General features: G+C 38.9%; 2 protein-coding genes across 6 annotated transcripts; both read right to left on the bottom strand.

Moving 5' to 3' along the window:
- Window positions 1-1,839: 1,839 nt before the first annotated feature.
- LOC147331984 (uncharacterized) lies at window positions 1,840-10,363 on the bottom strand. 2 transcript variants are annotated; one of them, XM_086288349.1, is made up of 4 exons: window positions 10,213-10,363; window positions 5,803-8,251; window positions 4,079-4,164; window positions 1,840-3,719 (listed from the first exon to the last, which is right to left on the bottom strand). In XM_086288349.1, exons 1-4 carry the CDS (start codon window positions 10,285-10,287, stop codon window positions 3,618-3,620), a joined length of 2,712 nt encoding a protein of 903 aa, XP_086144475.1. In that variant the 5' UTR covers window positions 10,288-10,363; the 3' UTR covers window positions 1,840-3,617. The 2 variants fall into 2 exon arrangements, with proteins under 2 accessions (XP_086144475.1, XP_086144476.1); XM_086288350.1 differs by having other exon boundaries at window positions 1,840-3,716.
- A 3,260-nt stretch (window positions 10,364-13,623) lies between these two features.
- LOC147331983 (uncharacterized) lies at window positions 13,624-24,684 on the bottom strand. 4 transcript variants are annotated; one of them, XM_086288346.1, is made up of 4 exons: window positions 24,489-24,684; window positions 24,083-24,143; window positions 16,408-16,488; window positions 13,624-15,785 (listed from the first exon to the last, which is right to left on the bottom strand). In XM_086288346.1, the coding sequence occupies exons 3-4, from the start codon at window positions 16,451-16,453 to the stop codon at window positions 14,920-14,922; spliced, it is 912 nt and encodes a 303-aa protein (XP_086144472.1). In that variant the 5' UTR covers window positions 16,454-16,488; window positions 24,083-24,143; window positions 24,489-24,684; the 3' UTR covers window positions 13,624-14,919. The 4 variants fall into 4 exon arrangements, with proteins under 4 accessions (XP_086144472.1, XP_086144474.1, XP_086144473.1 ...); XM_086288348.1 differs by lacking the exon at window positions 24,083-24,143; XM_086288347.1 differs by lacking the exons at window positions 24,083-24,143; window positions 24,489-24,684 and adding an exon at window positions 18,337-19,005.
- Between the last annotated feature and the right edge of the window lie 669 nt (window positions 24,685-25,353).

Genomic DNA, 25,353 nt, shown 5'->3' with positions numbered 1-25,353 from the left:
TGTCCAGCCACTGGTAGGATTTCTGGATATCAGCCACCTCCTCTATCTGCCGGTGGTACATACCGTGCAGGGGCCTGTCCTTCCATGATGGTTCCTCGTCTCCCTCCTCTTTCTTGGGTTTCTGCTGCCTGAGGTATTCACTGAGCACTCGGTCAGTTGGGGCCATCTTCCCAATGTATTCTTGGATGTTCCTTGTCTCATCCTGGACTGTGGTGCTGACACTCACCAGTCCCCGGCCCCCTTCCTTCCGCTTAGCGTACAGCCTCATATATATATATATATATATATATATATATATATATATATATATATATATATATATATATATATATATAGTATGTACATTGGGTGAATGTGCAGTAGTAGCAGCAAGTGGGTGAATTCTGTACATTAATATGAATAGACATCTGACTATTTTACAGAATAGACAATATAAACATATTTAAAGTTAAAGGAATTGAAATGTACATTGTGCCTTGGTTTAGAGTGTCTGGAAGAGTCCTGTCTCAGTCAATTATAGATGATGTGAGAGGGCGGGTGTGTGTGTTTAGGGCCCGGATGGCTTGGGGATAGAAGCTCCTCTTGAGTCTCTCTGTCCTTGCCCGGATGATGTGGAACCTTCTACCAGATTGCAGAAGTTGGAACAGTTTGTTGCCAGGATGGGACGGGTCCTTCAGTATCTGCGCTGCTCTAGTCCGGCATCTCCTGGTGTAGGTGTCCTGAAGCGGGGGGAGAGCAATCCTGCAGCAGCGTTCTGCTGTACGGATCACTCTCTGGAGTGATACATTTGAAATATTCACTCTCCGGCCACTTTATGAGGTACACGTTGCTATTAGAGTTGCCTTAATTCTTCATGGCATGGATTCAACAAGGTGCTGGAAACATTCCTCAGAGAGTCCTAGTCCACATTGACATGACAGCATCATAAAGTTGCTGCAGATTTGTCAGCAGCGCATCCATGATGCGCATCACCACATCCCAAAGATGCTCTGCTGGATTGAGATGTGACTGAACACCATTTAAGTATCGTGAACTCACTGTCTTGTACAAGAAACCAGTTTGAGGTGTTATCCTGCTGGAAGCAGCGACCAACATATGGATACATGGTGATCATAAAGCAATGGACATAGTCAGCAACAGTATTCGTGTAGGCTGTGGCTCAGTTGGTACTTAAGGGCTGATAAGCTGATAAGAAAATATACCCACCAGCAGCTGTGGAACTGTTGATACGAGACAGGATGGATCCATGCTCTCATGTTGTCTACACCAAATTCTGACCCTACCATCTGAATGTTATGCAGAAATGCAGCCTCATGAGATCAGGCAATGTTTTTTGAATCTTATATTTTCCAATTTTGGTAAGCTCGTATGAATTGTAGCCTCAGTTTCATGTTCTTACCTGATAGGACTTCGTTTGGTCTTTTGCTGCTGTAGCCCATCTGCTTCAAGGTTTGATGTGTTGTGCATTCATGATGTTCTTCTCCATATCTTTGTTGCAGTGCATGGTTATATGAGATACTGTTGCCTTCCAGCTTCTCCTCTGTTTCTCCTCTGATCTCTGGTATCTACAAGGTATTTTCACCCAGAGATCTGTTTTTTTTTAACCATCCTCTGTAAAAACTGATTGTGTGGGAAAATCTAAATAAATCCGAAGTTTCTAAACACTCACATCTGACACCAACAGCCATGCTGTTTAAAGTTACTGAAATCACCTTTTTTCTTCCCCATTTAGATGCTCATATTGAAATTTATCTTCACTATCCCTAAGTGCATGGAGTTTCTGTCATGTATTTGGCTGATTATATATTTGTGTTAACAAGCTGTAAAATAGGTACCTAATGGATTGGCAGATGAGTGTATTTTATTTTATTTTTTTTACATTAGACATCACGTCTAACATAAGCTCAAAAACAGACTAACAACTCAAAATGTCCCCATATTTCCATACATCACACCCAAACATTGCAATTTATTCCCAGGACATGCGCTACATGTGAGCACACCCAGAGGTCTTGGAAAAGGAAAATGTGTAATTACTAATAAGTACATTTAAATACTGCATAAAGCAAAAGGTTTCAGTTTGAGAAGTGTCCTAAATATTTGTGTCAAATGGTGCCATTGACAAACAAGTACAGCCACTCGCTCTTACAGATCCAGACCCAACCAGATAAAGGCGGGCTTCATGCATGTGTAAACACTTTCAAAGGCCAACATTTTTGGATGTTATAGATGTTTAATGTATCTATGTTAAAATGCAAACCACTGATACCTTGGCCTTGGCACTGCTTATTGCTCATAGGATGATGACAGTGGTAGCCAATTAACACTGGGATATCCAAGCCAGGAAGGGCAGAGTGAAAGTCTTTCCTCTTTTGGCAGACTCAGTGGGGGTGGCAGATGGTACTTAGACAGGCTAAGCTGTGTACTTCTGTCTCTGTAGAGATTAGAAACCAGGTGCTCCCTTGTAAACGTGACTGCAGGCCAATCAATAAAGCCTTTGTTAAGTTTATCTTCTTTGATTCGATTCTCTTTAATTCTATTTAACCAGCTTGAATTTGGAATCAACTCCAAGATGAAACAACCTCTAGAGGGCATCAAAACATTCCAGTTCAATGGATTAAGTGGTGTAAATTTATTTTGAATAATCATTATTCTCCATTTAGGATTTTCTGGTCTTTGGATGATCTTTAGGCTTGTTAGAAAATATGCAACAAAACCCACAAATGATACATCAAGCTATACAGAAAAAAGCAGCTGTGATCAGTGTAATCTCCTCTGTGTGGCCTCAGAGTAAATCCAAGAGTAAGAGTGGCTTAGTAAAGAGTCCCTTCAGACATTGTACAGTGACTGGAGCAGCCAGAACCAGTGCATCCAACCTATGAAACCTGCTTAGAGGCATTTTGGAAATAGACTTTCATAAACCAAGAGGCTCACCAAAGCTAAAAAAAAGTGTGAAGCAGCTTGGTCTTTTATTAATATTGTCAAGAATATATCCCATACATCCCATCATTTAATTCTTATTCATATTGCTTGTTCTTGCTAAGTTAACCCTTGAAGATTTAGGCATGCTACATTCACAAAGGATATTTTGTGAGTTTTTTTCCCCCATACAAGTAGGCTAGCTTAAATAGTTTTATAGTGTTGTCTACATAACTGACAGTTGTGTTTATGGTACAATATTTATTTTTTTTAAAAAAAGTATAAACCATGTTGTTCCATAAGATTGGACCCTTCTTTTGTTGAACTGTCAACTGAAAGTGTAAACCTTTCTAAATCTGACAGAGCAGGAAGCTGCTGCTAATGCTAGCCAGGGTTCTCAGGAAGTAGCTGCTAATGCTAGCCAGCATTCTAACAAAGTCATTTCCTGGACCAGCTGGAACAGTGGCTGTTTTGGTCCAAGAGTTTTTCCTAACATAATCTATGGACTGGTATTGTTATTTTTTTTTAAAATAATAATAAAGATACAAAAAAGCATATTTGTCACAGATACAAAGCAGAGTTAAAAGAGCGAGGAAGTATTGAAGCTGGGACTAGCATAACAATTTGGGTTATTTTGACTATAAGTCTAGTGCTGGTGATATTCTGTTTGTAGTGTTCAAGAACCAGGACATATAACATCACTTCTTTTCTTTTGACGGCTTCCCATTGATCAGGCCGGACTCCCAGCGTTGCCAGAGAGAAGCTTTCTGTCCTCCTGCTCGGTGAACTTTTGGCTCCTGCTGTGAGATAAGACGAAGAAAAACAAAAACAACCTGGATTTAGAGTGAGAGATTAGCTCCTGCTTTCTCAATTCACAATCAATTATACTTATCCAAGCATTTCTACAACAAAGAGGATACTTTAAACTTAATGTTTTTCTTTTATTTGTTTAGTATTTGTTTAGTATTACAAAATTTGAAATTCTGAGCTCTGTAGCAACTCTTTTCAATGCTTCTGTATGGAATTCAGTGCAATACACAAAACAGGACCTTTTTATAATCCTCTGTTCTTGCCAGTGTTTAGCAATACATCCAATAGTTTTACAGAACAATGAAGAAAACAGTAAATGTAGAATTAAGGCTTGTTGCAGGTGAATCACCTCTATCTGCTCCAGTTTTATCTGGTCCTTTTTAGAAGGAGGTGGCCAAACCCGCTCCAGTTTCCCCCGTGACTGTTTCCTGCTGTCTGTAGGACAGAAAGAGAAAAAGAACAACTAAGTAGCTCAGTAGCTAAGCTACTATATTTGGTAAGATTAGCAGCTCTCTACTGCTTAGACTGATTTTAGAAGTTTTAGGGTAGTTCTGAGAATCTACACAGTTCTATTGTAATGACAGTAAGTAATTGAGCTTCTTTATTTCCATGCCTTCTAAATGGCTCAGCAAATAGTAAAGATACCAATGCTTTCCCAGACACACGCAACTTCGGTGTCATTCATTTAGCATACTATATGTGTAGCAATCACAAATTCAGCTGGACGCTTGTACATTGCAATGATACCACTTACATATCTAGGAGGGAAGTGAGCACTTTAGAACGACAGATTCTTTCAAAAATGTTTCACAAACCTTTGTTTTTGATATGCACGTAAAGGATTCTAGGCTTATTTTGTATTATTTTTCAAATCACGTTAATATTTTCAGCGTGAAATTTTTTGCTTGTCGGGCTTTATCAGTGTATCTGGGTTAAACAAGTACAAAGTTTCCTCTTGTAAATGTTCAGGGTAACACAAAACAGCTTCTTTGACCTTAGGAATGACTCTTTCTTGCTTCCACATATTACTGACATTTGTAGCTTTGTCAGCATGACCTGGAATCAACTCAATCTTCAACAACAGCTGCTGATGACTAAATTCTAACATGGTGATACTTATTGACACACTCACTTGATTTCTGAGTTCTCATGCAACAGGAGAAAAAAATGCACACAAGCTACACTTCATATAGTTCTTTCAAATAGGTATTTCAGCGGGCTGAACTGATTTTTATTTGCACCAGGCTATAACCAAACTAGAATTTTCCAGGTAGTGCCATTCATGTTCTCCCTCAGCCAACGTTTAGATCAGACAGCTGACAGCATGATGTGCCCTTAACCATCAGTGACAGGAATGACAGTGAGTTGTTGATAACATGTCTGGGATAAAACTATGTGATGCTAATGTTGAGAAGCATTCATTAAAGTGTTCAGACTAAGTGTCAAAAGGCATGTGGGATGAATAAAGACCGAATTGGCTCTTGTTTTCCCTTGATGGGATTTTAGAGATCTTATGCTTCACATTGTCAGCAATGTTTAGCTAAATGAGCAAATTAGGTTAGAGCTCATGCAATTGCTTATCACTGATGGAAGGCACTCACATGTCAAATAGTTGTAGTCAAGTAAAAAGTATATTTTTCTGTGAAAACTTTGGAGTATTCTTTAGTCGAGTAAAAGTCAAATCATGCCAAAATTATATTATATAGTAATGTTCCTCAGTAAATAGTATAAAAAGCTGTCCTTAACCTCCTAGGACTTGGCGTCCATATATGTCTAGACTAAAATACAAAATTTTGCTCTACAAGGGCCTGATATCCACTTACGAGGACATTATACTGCCACTATTCTATCGAAATTTAAAACAAATGTCCTCATATGTGAATGTCATTTTTCTCAGAAACAAAAATCAGGTAAAAGAAAATATGGTAATTCTTTGTTTTTACAATTATCAGGTCCCAATCAGCCCAAATAGCATAAAGAAATTAAAAATGCATGCCATGAAAGTTCAGGTCTTAGGAGGTTAAGAACTTTGCTAAGTAGTATAAAACTGATGTTAAACAGGTGCATACTAACCTGTTGGGAGTGTTTGTGACTTTTGTTCATCTTCACTATTCTGTCTCTTCTCTCCATACAGACTGCGTCTCTGCTTGCGCAGCTCCTCTTCTCTTTCTTTGGCTTCTCGGATGTCCTTCTCTACCTCTGGTTGTAGAGCCAGGGCTGGGCGCAATTTGAAGAATGGGTTTTGCTTGAGGATTGAAGACTCTTTGTTTGCATTTGCTGCCTTTGCTTTACCCTCCACAGCTAACGTAGAGAAGTCATTGCTTATAGAGTCCATGCTTCTGTACAGGCGAATGTTTTTGTCTTGTTTTGGGTAAGGGGATAAGCGAGTTTTGTCTCGTGACCCTCCAGTTGGGCTCTTTGATCTGATGCTGTCAGGACTTTTTTCCTTCTCAAGATTTGCAGATTGGTACAGCCTGAGGGAATGTGCTCTGGAAACAGGACAAGTTTTGAGGGAAAACATCTCAAGGCTACGTGTGCGCTCTAGCACTGAAGGGTAAATGTGACCTTTCCTCAGAGTTGTGGGGGATTTACGGTGTCTTGTTGGACCCTCCGGATTGTCCTGCTGGAAGGCTTCAAACAGCAGTTTTGTCTCTTTTAACTGGCGGATCTCTCCTTTGCTGTACCCCCCTGGGATTTTACCTTGATTGACCAGCACTAGTTCTCTCTGAATATCCTGACTTATCTCTTTGAGCATCTTCTGTTCAGAGAATTGCCACTCGTTGCATTGGCTTGTACCTACCTTGGTAGTGAGTGACTCAAGAGAGATATCTGTTTTAAAGGGAATCTCCAGCACATCTGGATTTTCTGCAAGATTGAAAACACCTCCAGCTCTCTGCAGCTTCTGCTTCCCCTGGGCTGCCTCATGGAGCTGCCTCTCCATGTAGGTTTCAGCAGCTGAAAATCGGTGTCCAGTGGAAAGAAATGGAATTTCATTAGAAGTTTCATGAGGATTACTGGGAGTCAAATCTGTAGGCTCCCAGCTATCACTCTGATTGTCATTAGAGTCACTCGGATCTATTCTGACAACCCTCTGGTCTTCTTCTGACTCTCCTGGAATTGTGGATGAAGATGTCCTTGCTCTTGTTTGAATGTCTTTGTCCTCATTATTTTCCTTTTCCATCAGGCTCACCTTTTCTTCATCTTCCTTAAGAGTTTCGAATCTGCCTTCTTCCCTCTCTTCTTCACTAGGTATATTCTCTGTTTCAGTCCCAAACATGCCCTTTTTTTCATCCATCATGACAGCCTGCTGTTGGGTATCAGCGTTCTCTGACATTTTCACATCATGTCGTAGCTGTACCAGCTGCAGACGATGAAGCAGTTGCTCACCTTGTTGGATATCAGTAGATATTTTCCTGCTTCCATCCTCTTGCTCCCCCATTGTCTCTCTTTCTTCAGAACCTTTGGAGCTGGATAGCACTTGCATTTCTGTGCTGCCGCTTTCTTTCCTCACACAGTCACACTTTATGAGGTTATAATCCAAAGATGTACGGTCATCATGCTCTTCATTGTCTTTGTCCGTATCTGTTTGGAAGTCAGCAGCCTGTGCCTGACTGGTTGCTGTATCGGTCCTGTTTTGGTTGCATTTACAGAGCTTGAAATCATCATCGGAATTTGCCTCCACACTCTCGATAGCTATACTTTCTCTTAATAGTTTTAAGTCTGTTTCATCAAAATCACCAATGTCCTTGTGTTTTATTTTGTCTCCGTCTTTGTCTAAATGGATCTGATTCTCAGAGTCTTCTCTGTGGTTTGAATGTGTTTGTTTTGGGTAACTGTCTTCCTCCGTATTGGCTTCCCAGCAGTTTCCCTGTTCTTCACTTATAATTACAATGTCCTCTGGTTTGTCATTCTCTGTTGCGTTATTCCCGTAAGGTCTTCGATCTGTATCATAACCAGTTTCCATCAGACAACCAGTCACATCCATGGATTGTTGTTCTTGATAAGTTGGTGGAGAGGAGTCTTGTTCATTGGATATGTTGGCCATAGACAACTGCACTGCACTTGCAGTCACCTCTTCATCCAGCTCGTTTCGTGCTACCATTAACTGCTCCTCACTATGAGACAAGTCTAAGCCTCTTGGATTAGCTTCAGCCTCTGTTGCGTCAACTGAAAGGGTCACACCAGACTTACTTGCTGTTGCACCTGTGCTTTTCTCTGCTGGCAGCGATGTAGCCGTGCGAGGTGGAGGAGGTGGTTGAGGGATGAAGACATCATCTGCACCTTCATCATCCATCACACTGTAGTACCTCATTATAGCAGTGGGAGCAGCAGAGATCGTTGTGATTTTGTCTTCAGAGGTCGCTGAAAAATTCTCTGTGTGGTTGCTCACATGGTTTGAATCCATCTTCATCCACAGACCACTGTCATCATCAGAAAGTAGAATTTGAGGGCTGCGTCTAGGACCTCTTGCTTCCATGTTGAAACGTCTTTGAAGCAGTTTGTGGTGTTCTGTCTGCGTTGCCTTTTAATAAAATTTAAATAAGAGACATGAGTGTCATTGAGGCTTATAAGCGTCAGTGCTAGTAATTGTTATTATTATTATTACTGCTGTTAGAAACTATAAGAAAGAAATAAACTAAGAAAAGGCTAAGAAAATGCCTTTTTAGTTAACATTATATCTGCGACATTTGGCAACGATACGGTATTATTGTACAATGCATTGTCTAATTTTACTATTTACAGAAACCTCTAGTGCATTATCTGTTAAAAACAGTGTACTAGCAGAAAATTACCAGTGTGTGATGTGATCTTTGTGCAGTTTTTCTTTCTTTCTTTCTTTTTACAGTGCAGTATAGCATTTCTTTTTGTCTAGTAACAGTACAGTAACTGAACCTTAAAGTTCTTAAATTAGATTTTGATACAAGGAACCTGATAATACAGACCTCAGGATAAAGCTATACATTAGGACTCATCCACACAAGTGCCCTGTGTTGCCATATTGTCTGCGGTTGTGCACCAATTATTGCAAAAAACCCCAAAACAAAACAAAAGAAAAAAAAACACAAAAATTTTAAGATGTGTAGCAACGAAGGCAGTGAAAAGTGCAAGTTTGGCTTTGACAATAATGAGTAAAGGATGACAGAGTTTCACACACTGAAAATGAAACCCTTTTTATTTTATATAAAAGGACTATGGGGTACTATTAAAACCTTTTCAAGTAAGCACTACTTAGGTGGTCGATGTTCATAACAAATTCCTGGTGAAATTAACTAAACTGTGTCTTCTTAGTTTTGATATATGACCAAAAATCTCAAAATGTAGGATTTGTTTAGCTGCTGATCTGGTCGGGATCACAACAACAGCAGGCTTAAAATGGACCAAAAATAGAAATACGTTTATCCGTCCATCCATTCATTTATACTTCCTGTTTTTTTCTGTTTTTGTTTTTAAATTACTTTGTGTTTTGGTAGCTTTTCTCTCCTATTCAGGTCAAGTACAGACGTTTCTTCTGACAAAGGAAAAAAAGTAATGTCATCATAATGCAAGTCTGCCTTAAATTCTGATTTATCTTCATTCTGTCTGAACTCATCAAGCTAATTTCTGACAAGTACTGTGAGATGTTTGCAAATAGAACCTCAACAGCTATTTAAACACGTATTGTACATTTACTCTGAACATCACACAATAATTTGTATAATTATTTAATAATTCTTTTAAGACATGCTTAGATATGGAAATGTATGTCCTGGCATAATCTGGTTTATTGAGCTGCAGGTTTTAAATCTAAGAGTCTATATTTACACCTGTATTCAGGGGCTTAATGCCAGCCACACTGCAGTTAAGGATTATCAACAGCAGTAACACCACGCTGTTTATAAAGCTCAAGCAACAGGACATATTAATGCACCTTAATGAGCTTAACCTATTTATTCCACCGTGCTTTAGAGGAACACTTTCCTTTCTATCGTTGCTGTGAAGAGTTTTGGAGATCTTTTAAATATTATAATAGTCTGAATATTGTAGTTATTTGTAGTTCTTTAAAATACCTCCTTCTCCTTAAGTGACTGTGTAACATTATATGGAATTTTGTAATTCCATTATCCACTATATGATTGGTAGTTATTCCTGTAGTATGGATACACTCACACACAGTCAGCTGTTCTTACTCATATTTGTGCTGTGATAATATGACTTCAGCTTTATCTATCTATCTATCTATCTATCTATCTATCTATCTATCTATCTATCTATCTATCTATCTATCTATCTATCTATCTATCTATCTATCTATCTATCTATCTATCTATCTATCTATCTATCTATCTATCTATCTATCTATCTATCTATCTGTCTATCTATCTATCTAAAGATCTACTATCGAAACCTGTCACTTTATCAAAGAAAGAAATTGAGACAGATAATCAAACCGAACAAGTACAAAGATTTTTGCATCACACAGGCATTTTAAAAGAAGAGACTCACCTGATTGCAGTGCTGTGGTCTTCCCCTGTGCGTGATAGTACTAACCTCAATGGAAATATGAATGATCCAGCTCATCTTCTTAGCTCATGTGCCCTTCTCTACTCTATGTCATGTGAACAAACAAAATCCGCATCTTTAAGCAGCAGCACACAGTTCAAATGATCTGCAGTGAGTGAGCCCAAAGAGCTGAATGACCCGCTGCAAAGTGAAAATATGGAGTCTGACTCTTGGTAAATACTGTCGTTGGTCCTACACAGCAACCCCCCACTCCCCCAATGTATGTAATGTAACAGAATGCTTCATGTGATTTTTACATAACTTTGATGAATTAACATCAAAAAAGTCATTTTTTAAACAGAAACATTTTGCTTCTTGCAAAAATACTGTAGATAACTTATGATTAGTTCACAGATATGCAGTGTTTATTTAGTTGATAAAACTGCTAAAGACTACTTTAATGCTGTAAATACAAGAATTAGATGAAAGCAGTGCTTTCCCCAAATGTCATTATGTAGTGAATGTAGCTTGGCTATCTAGCAACAGCATTTTTCTTTTTTTTTGTTTAACACATTTTTATATGAAGACTGCTATAACATGAACCAGCGCTAGCAAGATGTGGCTGATAGATGGAGGATGATAGTAAAAGTTTGAACTAATATTTGATCAAAGCTACCCAAACTATAACCCAACAGAATTATTCAAGCTGGGGAGTTGATTAAAGAACCTGACACATCGCCAACCCAACTCAAACTTTTTGATCTCCATTTCTTTGCGCTCATTTTCCAGTTCTTTTCTTTGAATATTTCAGCATTTCCTCCAGTTTTCCAGATTTTTCTTGCAATCATCCTCTATTTCAATGATCATGTGTGCATCTTTTAACTTTGTTTCCAGTTCTGATACTCCCAGATGGATCTTTTTCTCCATTATTTGGTGTTCGAGCTCCAGCTGTTTATTTTTTTCCTCCAGCTGTGCATACTGACTTTTTATGTTCTCCGGCTTTTAAGGCTGCATACATTTCTCCTGGAGCTGATGTTTTTTCTGCAGAAGTTTATCCTTCTCCTCCAGATCTTTGTATTTCTGCTCCAGTTCTTATCTCTTCCAGATGTTTCTTACTCTCAAATTCCTTCTGCTCCTTGAGTACTTCAACTTGGATGTGTGCATCATTAACTTTAGTCACATCTGCCTTCTGTTGCTTCAATATTTTCGTTTTCGTACTCCAGCTCTTTTTTCTCTCAGGTAGCTTGCATTTGCCCTCCATTTCTTTAATAAAATCAGAAAAGGTGTCTATGTGAATGAAATTTCTTCTTTCATTCAGGAACCCATTAAGGTGACCCCATATTATTTACGATCTGTCCCGGTGGTTGTTACTCCATGGCTGAACACATGAAGGAATTTCTCCCATTCCAGTACAAATTGCTGGTAAAGCTAAGCTAAGCTAACACAGCCGATTTTGGTTCTCTGAGTTAAAGCACATGCATCAGATTAAATTACAAAGATTCATAAATTGAATCTTTGTAATGTCAGACTTGGAGTCCCTGTTTTTCCTGATTGAGCTGTTTACAGGTGTTTTTTTTTTTAAGATAACCATTCATTTACAGACCACTTCTACTAGATTACTTGATGTTAAAGAAAATGTAAAATTCTGATGATTCTCCAGCAAGTTCTGTATTGGCCTTTTCCCTCTGATTTCCCAGTGCATTATGGGACAGGAATGAGAAATTTCTATCAGCAGTGTCATATTTACCTCATTTTGAGTTCATGCATGATACAGTTTTTGGTTTCTTGTTGTTGAACAAGCAGGGATATCAAGGTCCACAGGGGATATGAAGGTCGGGATTCAACATTGAAATACAGTCAGACCCACTGACCCTACAGTCTGTGGCTAACAGTTAATGATTCCCTGTCTTACTTATGTGTAGTGAAGTTCTTCTTTGGCAGCAGAGTACTTCATATTATCTGTGGGTCAGACCATTGGTTATGGCCACATCACAATCTTCTGGTGGTGTTGTGTTGATGTTTGCATCCTACTACTGACTGAACATCTGCCAGTTTTGGAGGATGCAGTTTATGCTGGTGTTTCATTGTTGTACAAAGAAAGGATGGGTCCTTGCATGAAATTTATGCACTCTTTCACATGTGCTTGCAGCCTGTAGGTTGGTTGATTATGTAGACATTTGCAAAAGGGTTTTTTTTTATTATCACCATTTAAACTGTCATTCACTAAAAAACAGGGCTACCAGGTTATTGACATCGAAGCATACCATTGACTATGGATCCATACAAATTTATGTGGGTTTTTTTTTTCAATTCACCCTCATATCAATATGTAGCAACAGGCTCCAAATGCAAATGTATTATCATAAACACACTCTTTGCAAATTTCTACTGTTCTTCAACTGTTCATCAGTTCCTTCCAACCTCGTCTGTATTTGAACGAGATCTGATTCATGGGACTGAAACATTCATCTGATTCATCACGATAGTTTAGGAGTGTACAAGTAGGTCTTTTTTGTATGTGTGTGATTTTTGCACCAGGTTCCTAATGGTTTGATGATGGCATTATAAAGCAAACTCATCATTTCATGATTCGTCATTTGACCACAATGCTGCAGGCAAAATACTGTTACTCTGATAACCTTATTAAAATAAAGGTTTAATGCGTTTTTTAAAATGTGATCTTTAATTAACAGCATATTTTAAAAATGTCCATCCATTAATTTCATGTGGTAAGAAACATATTACATATGACAGCAGCTTGTTTTAACTATAATAATAATATCATAATCAAGGTTAACCATTTTAAAATGGATTTTTCTAAGTTAAATCCAGCAATGTAATTAGTGCACACTTTTTTTTTTACAGTAAACTTCTGTGAAATATTTCATATTTGAATGTGAAGTTATTTATAAAGAATCATATTAAACTTACTATGATCATAAATTAACAGTATATTACAATGGGGAATTATATTTTATGGTGTTAAATAAAGATAAATCCAATCATTTCATATGTGGGCTTACCTTCTTTAAATGTGAAGATCTGTTGTTTATTCAACATTTTGATGTAAAGTTACATTTAACAGCTTATGTAACATAATAGTCTCAAATTAACTGGATATTTTCATAATGATAAACCCATTTGCTAGTTTATAAACTTGATTTTGACATTTTTTGAACATATAAATGAAAGTATGCTGCCATATTTTATCCTGTTAAATATGCATCAAATGTACAAGATTTTTACATTAAATTACACAATAATCGAACTAATTAAAGTATTTTTCTGCAACTTTACACCTGGTTAATTGTACTACAGCAGTGGTCAGTATTTGTTGTTGGTGTAATTACTGTTTTTACACACGTAAACACCTTAAATAAAGGAAATTTTAGAAATACAAAGATGTCACGTGAATTAAAATTCACAATTTAAAGTCGTGATTTTAAAAGTCACAAAACTGCGCTGGAAAATCTCCATTTTAAAAAAATGCATTTCGGTGTATGATACAGAAGCAAATATGGGAGGTCTGCATGTTTACTGCTTTAGTGTGAAATTGTGAGTACATCTCAAATCTAATTGTAAAACTCGATCACTACACCAACTGGAATCTGTCATATTACAACATATCCTGTTTAACATCCACTGCCATAAATCAGTGTTATAGCTAAATTCAGTGAGAAAAAAAAATCAAACAAAGGTCAGATAAAGACAGTGATTTCCAGATTTTCTACAGTGAATATACAAGAAGAACATGTTGTTCTTCTTGTATTGCCAATGTGGTTTTAAAGTGTTTCAAACAATTCTAGAAGTATTTTTAATGTATATATCAGTTCTAAAATAGTGAAGGCATAGTTCAAGATGGTGGGCGGTATACTATTTACTTTCTTTCCCCAAGAATTAGATGAGACGATCTGTGCCTCAGAAAAATATTAGACAAATTCTACAAACCAATTTTCTTAACTTGGCATGAACGTGAAACCAACAAGCCAAACTGCCAGGAAGTTTAAAAAAAAAAATCTGCCAGCCAGAACTTCTAATTAACACCTAATCAGTGTTTGAAACTGAGAGATAAAAATGTCTTGTTGCCATGTCAGCGAGGTTATCTGCAGCCCGAGCGCAGCAGTAACCAGATGCTGGTTTTAGTTTCACAGTGACTGCACAGACATTAAAAAAGTGTAATGTTTCTCATGTAACTCTGAGCAAGAATAGAATGAGATAATTTCTCAAAATGTTAATGTTTGGATTTTTACACAGAAATGGTGAATCTGAATCCGTCTTAAGAAACTCAACGTGTAAAGGTGATGCATCAAAACACAGAAACACTCAAAATCTCAGGCCTCAGTTGCAGGGTATTTTTCATACCAGAAACAGTGAGGGACACCATAAGCATTAAGATGTGCGTGCTAAAGGATGGCGTAATTTCCCCCCCCCATTTCTACAGGAACCATGGCTAAACATTTAGTGTGGAATTTTTCTCTTGGATAAGCTTGCTTGCTTGAAGTTCTTATTTCTGTCCAGTAGGGGGTGGAAGTGGACTTTAGTTCTCAGCTTTGTAGAAGCTGCACAAATATATAAGTGCCACTTTTATTATCAAGGGGAGGTGAAATGGTGGGTGATGGTTTAGTATGCTATTAAACCCACTCATATAAAGCAACATATAAAGGAAGCAGTGTATACATGGTATACAGGGAGTCTTTCTTCAACCATTTCTTACATGACAGAGCAACACCGGCAGCTCCTGTGCGTAGAACTGCCTTTTCCCTCTGTTATGCCTGGTGGAGATGTATTATGTGACTCTTTATCACCTTCCTCTGCCTGCACATCGATTCCAGCTCCGTTTCCACCCGAGGGAATAACCTGAACTGCTTCATCTTTGGACTCTTTCCCGGTGCCTTGCTCTGCTACCTGGTCTAATGGTGAATAAAGTGGAGGAGGCATTTCAGGTCCTAAGACATGCTCTTCTCCATCCTCCGTGATTATCACTCGTTCCACAGTGATCATGCCTTCCTGCTCCTCTTGGCTCTGACTCTGGTCTGTTGTAGCATCAGCGTATCCCAAGAACACAAGTGTGACAGGACTTTCCTCCAACATCTGATTCTCCACAATATCTACTTTTTCCAAAGTGTCTCTCACTGCCATCGTGTTTTTATCATCTGTGTTTCCCACATTTACAACACACTTCTCACTGCTCAGCTCAACTTCTAAATCATCGCTTCTAGAGCCGCCGAATGGCCTGTAGTCTTCCTTTGATGTGCTGGGATGGGTATGAAGCGACAGGCCTTTTTTCTCTGAGCCTTTGCTAGCTTCTACTGTCTCTGTCTTGGTTGGTGTGACTGTGACTTCATTCAGCAGCACTTTCATCCCGACCCCATCGATGACACTCAAGATCTGCCCGAGCTCTTTAGACGAGGGTTGATCTGCTGACCCACTGATAGTGTGGATGCTCCTCCTGCCGTCGTCAAAGACAGTGGTAGCCTTTGGAGCACCAGCTGGTGTGGACACAGGAGCCACTGACCTAACGATGGTGGCACCTGTCTTGGGGTCCCGCTCTACCTGCACCTCCAACATTCCCAGGACTGCAGTCACAAAAGACAAAGTAAAATGCTTACAGTGAGGCAAATCAAAAGGCCCAGTTATAATTAAATATTCATATTGATCTAATTTCAAGTCATTCACAGACTATGTGAGACCTTTATTTTTCCTAACAAAACTGCTTTTAAATGTTTCATAGGCCTGGGTGTTAACAAAAAGTGAGAAAGTACTAAGGTCAATGCCAGGTCATGAAACAGAGCTTTTGTGTTACTAATGTGAGCCGGCACAACAGAAATTATAGGGGCACAATGAGCAAAATGTAGCACGCTTATTCTCTACACACAGCCCTCCAGTGGGCATTAAAAATTAACCAACAGAAATAACAAGAAGGCTAAATATAACATTGTTCCCAGGCCTTTCACTGCAGTCCCTTCATTAAGTCGTATCCTGGGGGCTGAACTTGGACGGAGCAACATTAAATAAAGAGGTCATCATTTCCAAGGGAAGGACGAAGAGGGAAATACAAATAACTGAGGATAGCCTTTTGCCAAAATTTAGGTTTATCAACTTGTACAGTTGGCATTTTCACTGGTAAACATTTTTGTCATGCACACTTCATTAGCATTCACAAAATTCCATCATCGATAGTCCATTCCTGTGTCTCACCTGATCGGCCATCTTGCCCACCTTCATGCAACATCCTTTGCGCCATTAGTACAGAAAAGGGACCCACAGGCAGTTTGTTCCCTGAGAAAGAAAACATAGACATGGAAATAACTGTATTTTCAGTGCAGTGTACGCACAGAGTGTTTTTACTTGCTTTTCTATTTGATGTTAATGAACACAAATCACCTGACTGACAATGTCTTCATTAAGGATGTCATTTGTGCACTATCTATATTAATAGGCACAGTTATTACTGAGACAAGGTGATATAATGAACATGTGCCCAACACTGCTAACAGTTTTCCATTTATCATTACACTGCTCACTCACAAGATTAGACGCGCATAAAAAGAGTGTGGAGGTTTCAGGATGACGTGCGCAGACGAGTTTTGACAGTTCACAAATTTGCTCTCACCACAACTGAAGGAGCGATAGCAACACCCCTTTTCATAATATAATAATAATAAGAAGAAGAAGAACAAGGACAAGAAATACTTTATTTATTCCAATGGTTGGGATAAATAAAGTATTGTTACATGAAAAACAACTTAGCTCAAACATAGTATCTTGTAGTTCTTAAATACGTTTACTAAGGGATGAGCTCAGTTAAATAGAGAATTGAGGTACTTTGACTGCGCCCTTCCCAAGGGGTCATCACAGCAGATGGATCTGCACAGATTTTCCTTCCTCCTACTCTGGAACAGAACTTCCCGTTCATCTAAGCCAGGGACGTCAAATTATTTTACACTGTGGGCCACTGGTTCAGGCCAGTGAAAGTCCACTTTTAGTCAGTGTAAAGAACATACACATTTATTATTTTTGTTTTTTTTTAATAAAAAAGAACAACATTTCAACAATACAGCTCAGTTTCTGCACACGATAAAGATGGGCTTAAATTATAGGAAATAAATGTTTAAAATTATAGGAATATTTCTCTACCCTGTAATTATAATCCCATAATCCACAGATAAATCATACATTTCTTCAGTAGATAGTGTAGATTTTAGATAGTGAAAAAACAGGAACTTTCTGTTATTTTATTGTTTTAGTGTACTTGCTTATTTATACCTATTTAGTGTCCTATGAATACCATAGAAGAGGAGTTTATCAGTGGGAAAAGCTGTAAAACTTAAGAAAAGCCGTCCAATGGGCCTGATTGGAGCCAAAGATTCTGGCCCCTGGCCCTTATGTTTGACACCACTGGTCTAGGCATACATTAGCTTGTAATACTCTAAGGGTATTGTGTCTCCTCCCAGTGATGGTGCAAGACCTCTGCATAGTGCTGAGTATAAATATAGGCCATATCTTATCTAGAAAATATACAAGAAACAAAAACAGAGATTAAAAAAAGCCTTTAAAATCGTTGATTTCTTTTCTCTTTTCTCTTTATGATTTATTTATTTCCCTGGAAACAACATGTGAGTAAATAACAGGAAGTTCCAATTTTCTCCTTTAACATAATTAGGGTTGATTTTTTGTATGCATCTGTCTGTTTATTTATATCTCAAACACTAACATCACTCATATATTTCACTTAGTGTCAGATGTTCACTGCTTCATATCAGGGCTGGATGTGCTTTTATAATGTATACACTCTTTTTACTTCTGTGTCCCTCCCAACTCCATAGAAGCTTTGTTCACAATGTGGAGATTGGCCAAAAAGTGCTGTGATAATGGTCTTCTTGTAGCACACAGAGTCAGAAGGAATTTAAGTAATGTTGTTGCGCTCAAAGTAGAGCTCTTTCTCAGCCACGGCTCCATTCTGTCACACAGACTTAGATTATTATTCTTCAGGCAAAGACTTAGTTATGGCAAATTATCATCTGCCAAGAAAGAATGGTTTCTAGGCAGGCATAGTGATGAAAAGTGACAAAATATGATAGCAGCTGATGGTAAGCTAATGGCGGCTACGTGCAGCTGACTTCTTACCTTGCACGTCCTTGTCAGTGCCAGCATGGGTAAAGGGAAGAGACTATTTTAAGTACTCCCCATGGTCAGACACTCAAAGCAGATACTGAGTCTGCAACTTTAAACTCATGCCTCTGCCCCTCGCTTTCCCGAGTCCTCCCCAGTTTGTGCCCTGCTGTAAATATTTCACAGCCATCGTCAGAGAAGTGTTGAATCAAGTTTAGTTCCATCAAGTTAAAAGAAGCTGAGACTGTCTTGCCCAACAACCATTTCATGCCTGATACTGGCTGTCAGCATGAGACAGAGCTAAATGTGGGCTGGACCGCACAGTGGAACATTTGGTGGAGGCCAGAGGTCAATAAATACGACACATTTTTTGATAGAAGAAGAAAATACATGCTAAAATGTATACATGATGCTAAGGCATTACATTAGTACAGCTTGCATTGAAAAACAAGCAGGATGTTGTCAGTATTTACCTAATTTCAGGTAAAGGTCTTGTTGCTCCTGTAAATATATTTAATTACTCGCAAAAACCTATCCTATGGATATTTTATTGCTAGGCCTACAGTGCTTGTCCACTTTGCTCATGTATGGAAACTCAGACATGTATGTTAATGTTATCATGTTATTATTTTTATGTTCATTAAATCCCAAAGTGCCACTGCACTAAAAACTTTTATTTACAAAAAACAGCATATACATAATGTGAACAATATACACATACATGTAACGTACACGTATTGTGAACAGTGTACATGTATGTTTTGAGATCAGCTAATTAGGATATGAGTGTTCTAAAAATAATTCCCATAAGCTTTAACGATGTGTATTATCCTGGTACCCCAGGCAGTTAATATAATGTACTTCCTCCAGATTAATTAATGTGTCTAGGAGGAGTTAGGTAAGAGATATAGATATAGATGTACAGACAATTTAATATTTTGTATCAGGAAAAGAAAAATGTCAAATTAAAATTAGTGGTGTCAGCGTTAATCTCGTGGAGATTTGCCACGTTAATGTGGTTATGTCGTTAACGTCATTTTAACGAGATTAACGCTGACAGCACAAATTAAAATATGAAGTTACTGTTGTTGTTGTATATATGTAAATGCTTACTCAACCTAGGGCACATCTTCCTATTATACTTGAGAGCAGCTTGGTCATCTGGCTGAAGCCGTGCAGTCACTAGAGTCTGTGTTTTTTTCTTAAGAGACCTCTTTTCTGGCAACCGCTGCCCCCTCTGTCTCATCCTCAGGCTTCTTTTGACTTTTAGTTTGTTCCCTGACACACATGCACACACGCACACATTGTCGTAGACATCATGTGTGTCAACACAAAACGACACACATTAGAGCTCATAATATAAATGATTCAGAGCAGTGGACACTGTGTCTGTGTTTATGTCGTACGCCCTAGGCTTTAATCCATCACGTCAACTGTCACATGGCTGCCTTCTTTTTGAACTCATCATGGCTAGCAGAGCAGTGGGTCTGTGACAGAATACTGTATGCTTCATGGCAAACATTCACATCTTTAGAAAACGATGAGTGTGAGCCAGTAAAATGTAGATTATGTTGACTCGTTAACTTTGACACAGTCAAATCAGTGATTCGATCAACTGCATCTGAATGAAACTGTTTAAATGTGGCTGTGTGTTCAGCAGCTTAGCACAGGACTGAGCTGAAAGCTGTAAATTGCATGAAGGACAGGAGGTGGAGTTGTTTCACTGAGCCGCTGGCCTCTTGTGAACTTCCTCTGAAGAAGGATGTCGAAATAAGAGTCAAGGAAAGTTCAAACTCAGAAAATCAAGAAAACGAAGCAGAAGGACAGAGCTGGAGGAGAGGCGGCGAGGATGGGTCAGATAGGAGACTAGAGTAAATGTTGGGAGATTGTATCTGCAATAATCATGAACGGATGTTTCAGCAGATAATTTTTTTTAAATAATAATAATAATAATAATAATAAATTTTAATTTTAATTAAAAGGCACCTTTGGTGACACCCAAGGACACTTAACAATAAAATAATAATAGAGATGACAAAATGAAGAACAATAGAAACAAAGTGCAAGATAAAATTAACAAACAGTGTTTTCACAGTGAATATGCAGATTTGAACAGATGAGTTTTGAATTACATTTAAGCTGGAGGAGAGAACCAATGTTTCTTATATCTGGGGGTAGAGAGTTCCACAGTCTGGGAGCAGAGCAACTGAAAGCAAGAATAGATGTAGACTGGGTGGAAAGAGGAGGACGTAATCTGTTAATGCTGCGTAGATGGAAATAGGCAGTGAGATTATTGATGTGCAATTTATAGGATAGTGAACTGTCTAGGTAAGATGATACCTAGGCTCTTAACCTGAAGTGAAGGGAAAACTGTGGAGTTATCAATAGTGAGTGAGAAAAGATTTGCCTTCAAAAGTTTGTATTTAGTTCCAATAAGGAGATTTCAGTTTTATCCTCATTGAGCTTAAGAAAATTAGAGCTGAACGAGGATTTTAATTCAGATAGGCATTCTGTAAGGGAAGAAGTTGGGAGGGAAAAATCAGGCCTGCAGGAGAGATATAACCGGGTGTCATCAGCAAAACAGTGAAAGTGAAGATCCAATTTGTGGAAAATGGTACCAAGAGGGAGGATGTAAATTATGAAGAGAAGAGGGCCTAAGACTGAATCTTGGGGTACACCAGAAGTGACTGAGAATAGACAAGAGCAAAATGATTTAAGTTGAATAAACTGGGAGCGGTCATGGAGATATGATTGGCACCAAGCTAGGGGTGTGTCAGAGATGCCAAGAGAGGAAAGTCTGCTTAGACACAGCTTATATATAAGCAGCTCAAAATAATTAAAGGAGCACTATGAGAAAAATCAGAGGTCAGTGAATAAAAAAAGTCCTGGTCAAGCAAGTTTTCTATCAATTGGAAGGTCAGTAGTTTGATCCCTGGATATTCCAGTCTTCAGTTTTAATGTATCCTTAGAGAGAATACTGAACCTGCTTCATCTATTAGATATATTTGAAATAAATCCTTAAATATTAAAATAACACCTTTTAACCACTTAAATGTTTTGTCTAGATTAGAGTTGTCCTGATCAGTGATGGTAAAGTTGACTGTTGAGATTTGTAGATCAGTTCCCCATTCACAAATTAAATTAATATCATTATATGATTCCCTTTAATCAACTGAATCTGCCTTGCTATGTTTTACATTTACATACAATCTCCACATATAGAGACAAAGTCCCCAGTCTGCAACCCACAGAACCTCTTATTGCTAGACACCACAGGGCAGCCCCAGAGATGCCATGTCCATGGCCTAACAGGTCAGAGCTGATTTGGTGAGCTGATGGGCACCTGCGCAATGTTAATGTGTGGCAGTCTGAACATAATGTGTAGCCTATATATGACCAAAACCATCTGCCAGTGTTAACAGACCAGAAGGGCCCATTCAAGGGATCAAGACAAACGGCCAGCTGCCTGGCAGTGGTCCTCTTACTCGTTCTGCAGTCCTGGCAGAAAGACTGAGGATTGTATTGCTGCCATTTTGGATCTTACTGAGTATGAGTCAGGCCAGCAGCCTGCTGTTGTCTGAGAGTGACAGAGAAAAGATGTCACAGCTCAGCACCACAGCCCAGAGACCCAGACATCTTGCTCAATGCGATCTGTCACTCATTGTCGGGAGTGACATCCTGAAACCTGACAATTGGGTGTCTTAACACTTTAGGCCAAAAACTAGCAGTCCTACCTGCTGTAAGTTACCTGCTTTGGTAGTAGAGCGTCTTTCGAAATACATGATTTTTTTTATTTACATTGAGTTTGATGTGAAACATCATTGAAAGACATAATGTTATTGGTCAAAAGTGGTTGCTTATATACACATTAAATGAGAATTTTCCAGTTTTTCCTTGTTTATCAGAACACAGTATCCATGATGGAGGAACACTACAAATATACTGGAGAATATCATCATGTATTTCTTCCATGGAAAACAAATACTACTTCACATTTACTGCCACAAAGAAGAAAGGAGGTATTGTTGTATCTTTAGGCTCGACTGCAGTGCGGATGGTCTGCTCCTGCCGTTAGTAGTGCACATGCCTGAGGCTGCGGGTGTTTGGAGAACGCAGAAATGTGCTGCACAGTGTGTGGGAGGCTTTTGCAGTGTGCATGATGCAGCACACGGCTACTGGCTGCATAGACAATTTAGGCTGTTATGTCTTGTTTACTTTAAAAAGCTTATATCCTTCCTTCAGGGAACAGTTTAGCAGTCAATGGTATGCATAGTGGCTTGCAGCAAACAGTGCCCATCCAATATCAAATAAAGGTCCTTTTCTGACGTCATCATTACAGGAGGAGACGCTTGCATTTTCTCTCAGTTTTCAACACAAAAACAGCCAGAGTTTTATGTAAATGCATTTTCTTCTGTGCACCACTTGGTTGTGGTGAGAGGTGTCTGTAAGATTTCTGCCATTGAAACACAACATGTAACTGAAAACAGCTTGCACATGTGTGGATTGGAGCAAATCAGACATAATAAAGTCCAAGTGACCCAACCCAAAACATCTGACTACACGTCAGCTGGGGAAATATCTCACTCTGGCAGCCACAAGATATGGCCTGATATAAGGGTGGGGCCTACCAGCGGCCAGTTTTTAACACAGCTAAAAAGAGAGCAACAACTCCAGATCCCTGCCTCAGTTTACACTGCAGTCACAGTTTAGCTGAAGGTCCAGTGAGACCGTCCTGTGTCTGAATGGCAAGCATGAGGCCACTGAAAGCTTTATGAAGTCATAGGTGCAAATAATAAATAAAGAGAAATGAAGCAGCAAAAAGGAAACTGGGGAGAGCAAATTGGGCGTGTGTTGTGAAAATCTCTTGAGTATGACGTAATTTTCCATTTCAGCGTCCCATTTTCCATAAAGGAAAAAAGGCACAATTCACTGTAAAAAACACGACATTTTTTTCAGTGTAGCCGTTCTCCCAGATGTTAACAGCGAAGCATATACAGACTGGCTGTTATTTAGCACTTTTCTACTGTATTTGAGCACTCAAAGAAACTCAGGGTTCAGTATCTCACCCAAGACGTTTTTTGACATGTAGACTGTAGCAGCCTGGGATCAAACAACCAATCTTTCAATGAGCAGTGGATCTGCTCCACCTTCTGAGATACTAATGTCTCCTCTGTGGTTACCCAAACACTGTACATGCTTCCATGAAACAAGTATTTAAGACTAGTTAGCTAGCCTGTTGGCATGTAAAGATAGTATGGTGAGGTAGTTCTTAAAAAGTAACAAATAAACAGCACTTAAAGACTAAATTCTGAATACCAGGAAGACTTTGGACCTAGCAGCTGTTGCTGGTTACTAACAATAGCTAGTAGCTAGGTATTTTCAGGGTAATATGAACACAACAGGACAGAAAATGTATTTTGAAAATGCTAAAGGTGAAGTGTGAAGATCCTATAAAAAAAAACTGGATTCAGGCAGGCCTACAGACCACTCAGTGACTTCTTGGTAACCACCAATCTCGGTGGAAATTGTGTATTCCGCGACCGGGCAGAAAGTGTTTGTGGGCAGTTGCTAGCACAGCGCTGCACAAAAAAACTCCTTGTGTTAACTTTGGCCACTAGCATACTCCTGCCATCGCCAGTAGCTTGTGCTGACTTGTGTTCCGACTCATCTGCAAACATTTCAGACACTTCAGATATTATTTAAATTACACTTTTGGGTTGACTTTGAGACAATCAGCTATCAGCACAAGAAAGATGCAAACCTTTTTTTTCCCCCAGTCTCACTCCTGAGTTTCTCCTCTTTTTACAGTATGGATACCTCTCCTGGTGACGCAAGGAGAACTCAGGTCAGTGACAGGAAAAAAGTTTGAAATAAAAGCATTTGAAGTTGTCATCAAAGGGAGGATAATAGTACATTTAAAACATGTTTAGTGGCCAAACTCTGGATGTCCATGTGTGGATACAGTAAGATAAAGAAAGCTTGTACAGTTTCACACTCCTTCACATTGTTCAGGATTCATACAAACTTTGACCACATACTTCTTCTAATTATTTTCTAACACTGAATGTTTCTGAAAGCATTGAACTGTCTGTACTGACTTCAGAAACATATTACCATGAGAGGATTTGCTTTCAAGTAAGTTTCTCATTTTTTAAGTCAGTACTTACCCCTTGTCCACCCTTTGTAAGTTACCTTCTAAGAGCCAAATTGCCAAAAAAAAAAAAAAAAGGCAGGTTACTGCAAGATGAAGCAGCAGAGACGGCTGTTTTTCCTCCTGCTTAAACCAGAGAGAACTGAGAACACGGTTCATATCGCTGTGGGTTACACCCGCTTCTAATAGAATTCTTTGGTAACACCCCTTTACTGCCGTGTTCCCTAAAGACAAGGACTTGTTCTGTGTAAAAGGAGTCTACTGAGAAACACAGACAGTGAGAAAGAGTAGAGGGGGGATATTTTTAGGAGATGTGACCGACATATTAAAGCATTGGCAGAGTTCAGGGATACCGAAAGAAATACTTCAGTGACACAGCACATTGCATACATGCTGATGCTGTATGCCTACTGTTAATGTAAGCTATAAATATGCTGAGGTCTGCTTCAGGCCTTCTCTATACCCAGCGAAGTGGGTCACTCATGTTTGGGCTGATGGCACGTCTGAGTGCGGGCGGGCAGGCTCAACTCAGGCCCCTCGAGCCATTCATTTCACAGACCAATAGTTAGTGGCCAGAAAGTTAACTGTGGAATGGTTTCTGGACAGGCAGTGCATATCAAGTGAGACAATTCCACTGAAATGACAGGAGACAATGGCGGTGCAGTAAGATTATGTTGACGTGAGGTGAAAGTTCAAGATGGTAAAAGGCTGACCAAAGTGGACAGTAAAAGGGAAAAACTACTGAGTGAATGACTTTCAACTCAGTAGCTTGAAGCCTATGTTGGTGCTTTTCTTAGAATTATTTTTAAAAAGTGTTTAAATGATTCTGCTGAAGGAAATATGCAGTAGCAGTTTTGTGGCTTCTGTCTGATGGATAAATC

This window comes from Aulonocara sp. 'chitande type north' Nkhata Bay, linkage group LG4 (genome assembly GCF_057382095.1).
Source record: "Aulonocara sp. 'chitande type north' Nkhata Bay isolate Kocher_YH1m ecotype deep benthic linkage group LG4, A_spYH_male_GT1.1, whole genome shotgun sequence".
NCBI classification, from domain to species: domain Eukaryota; kingdom Metazoa; phylum Chordata; class Actinopteri; order Cichliformes; family Cichlidae; genus Aulonocara; species Aulonocara sp. 'chitande type north' Nkhata Bay.
This window is presented reverse-complemented; position numbering and strand designations above follow the sequence as displayed.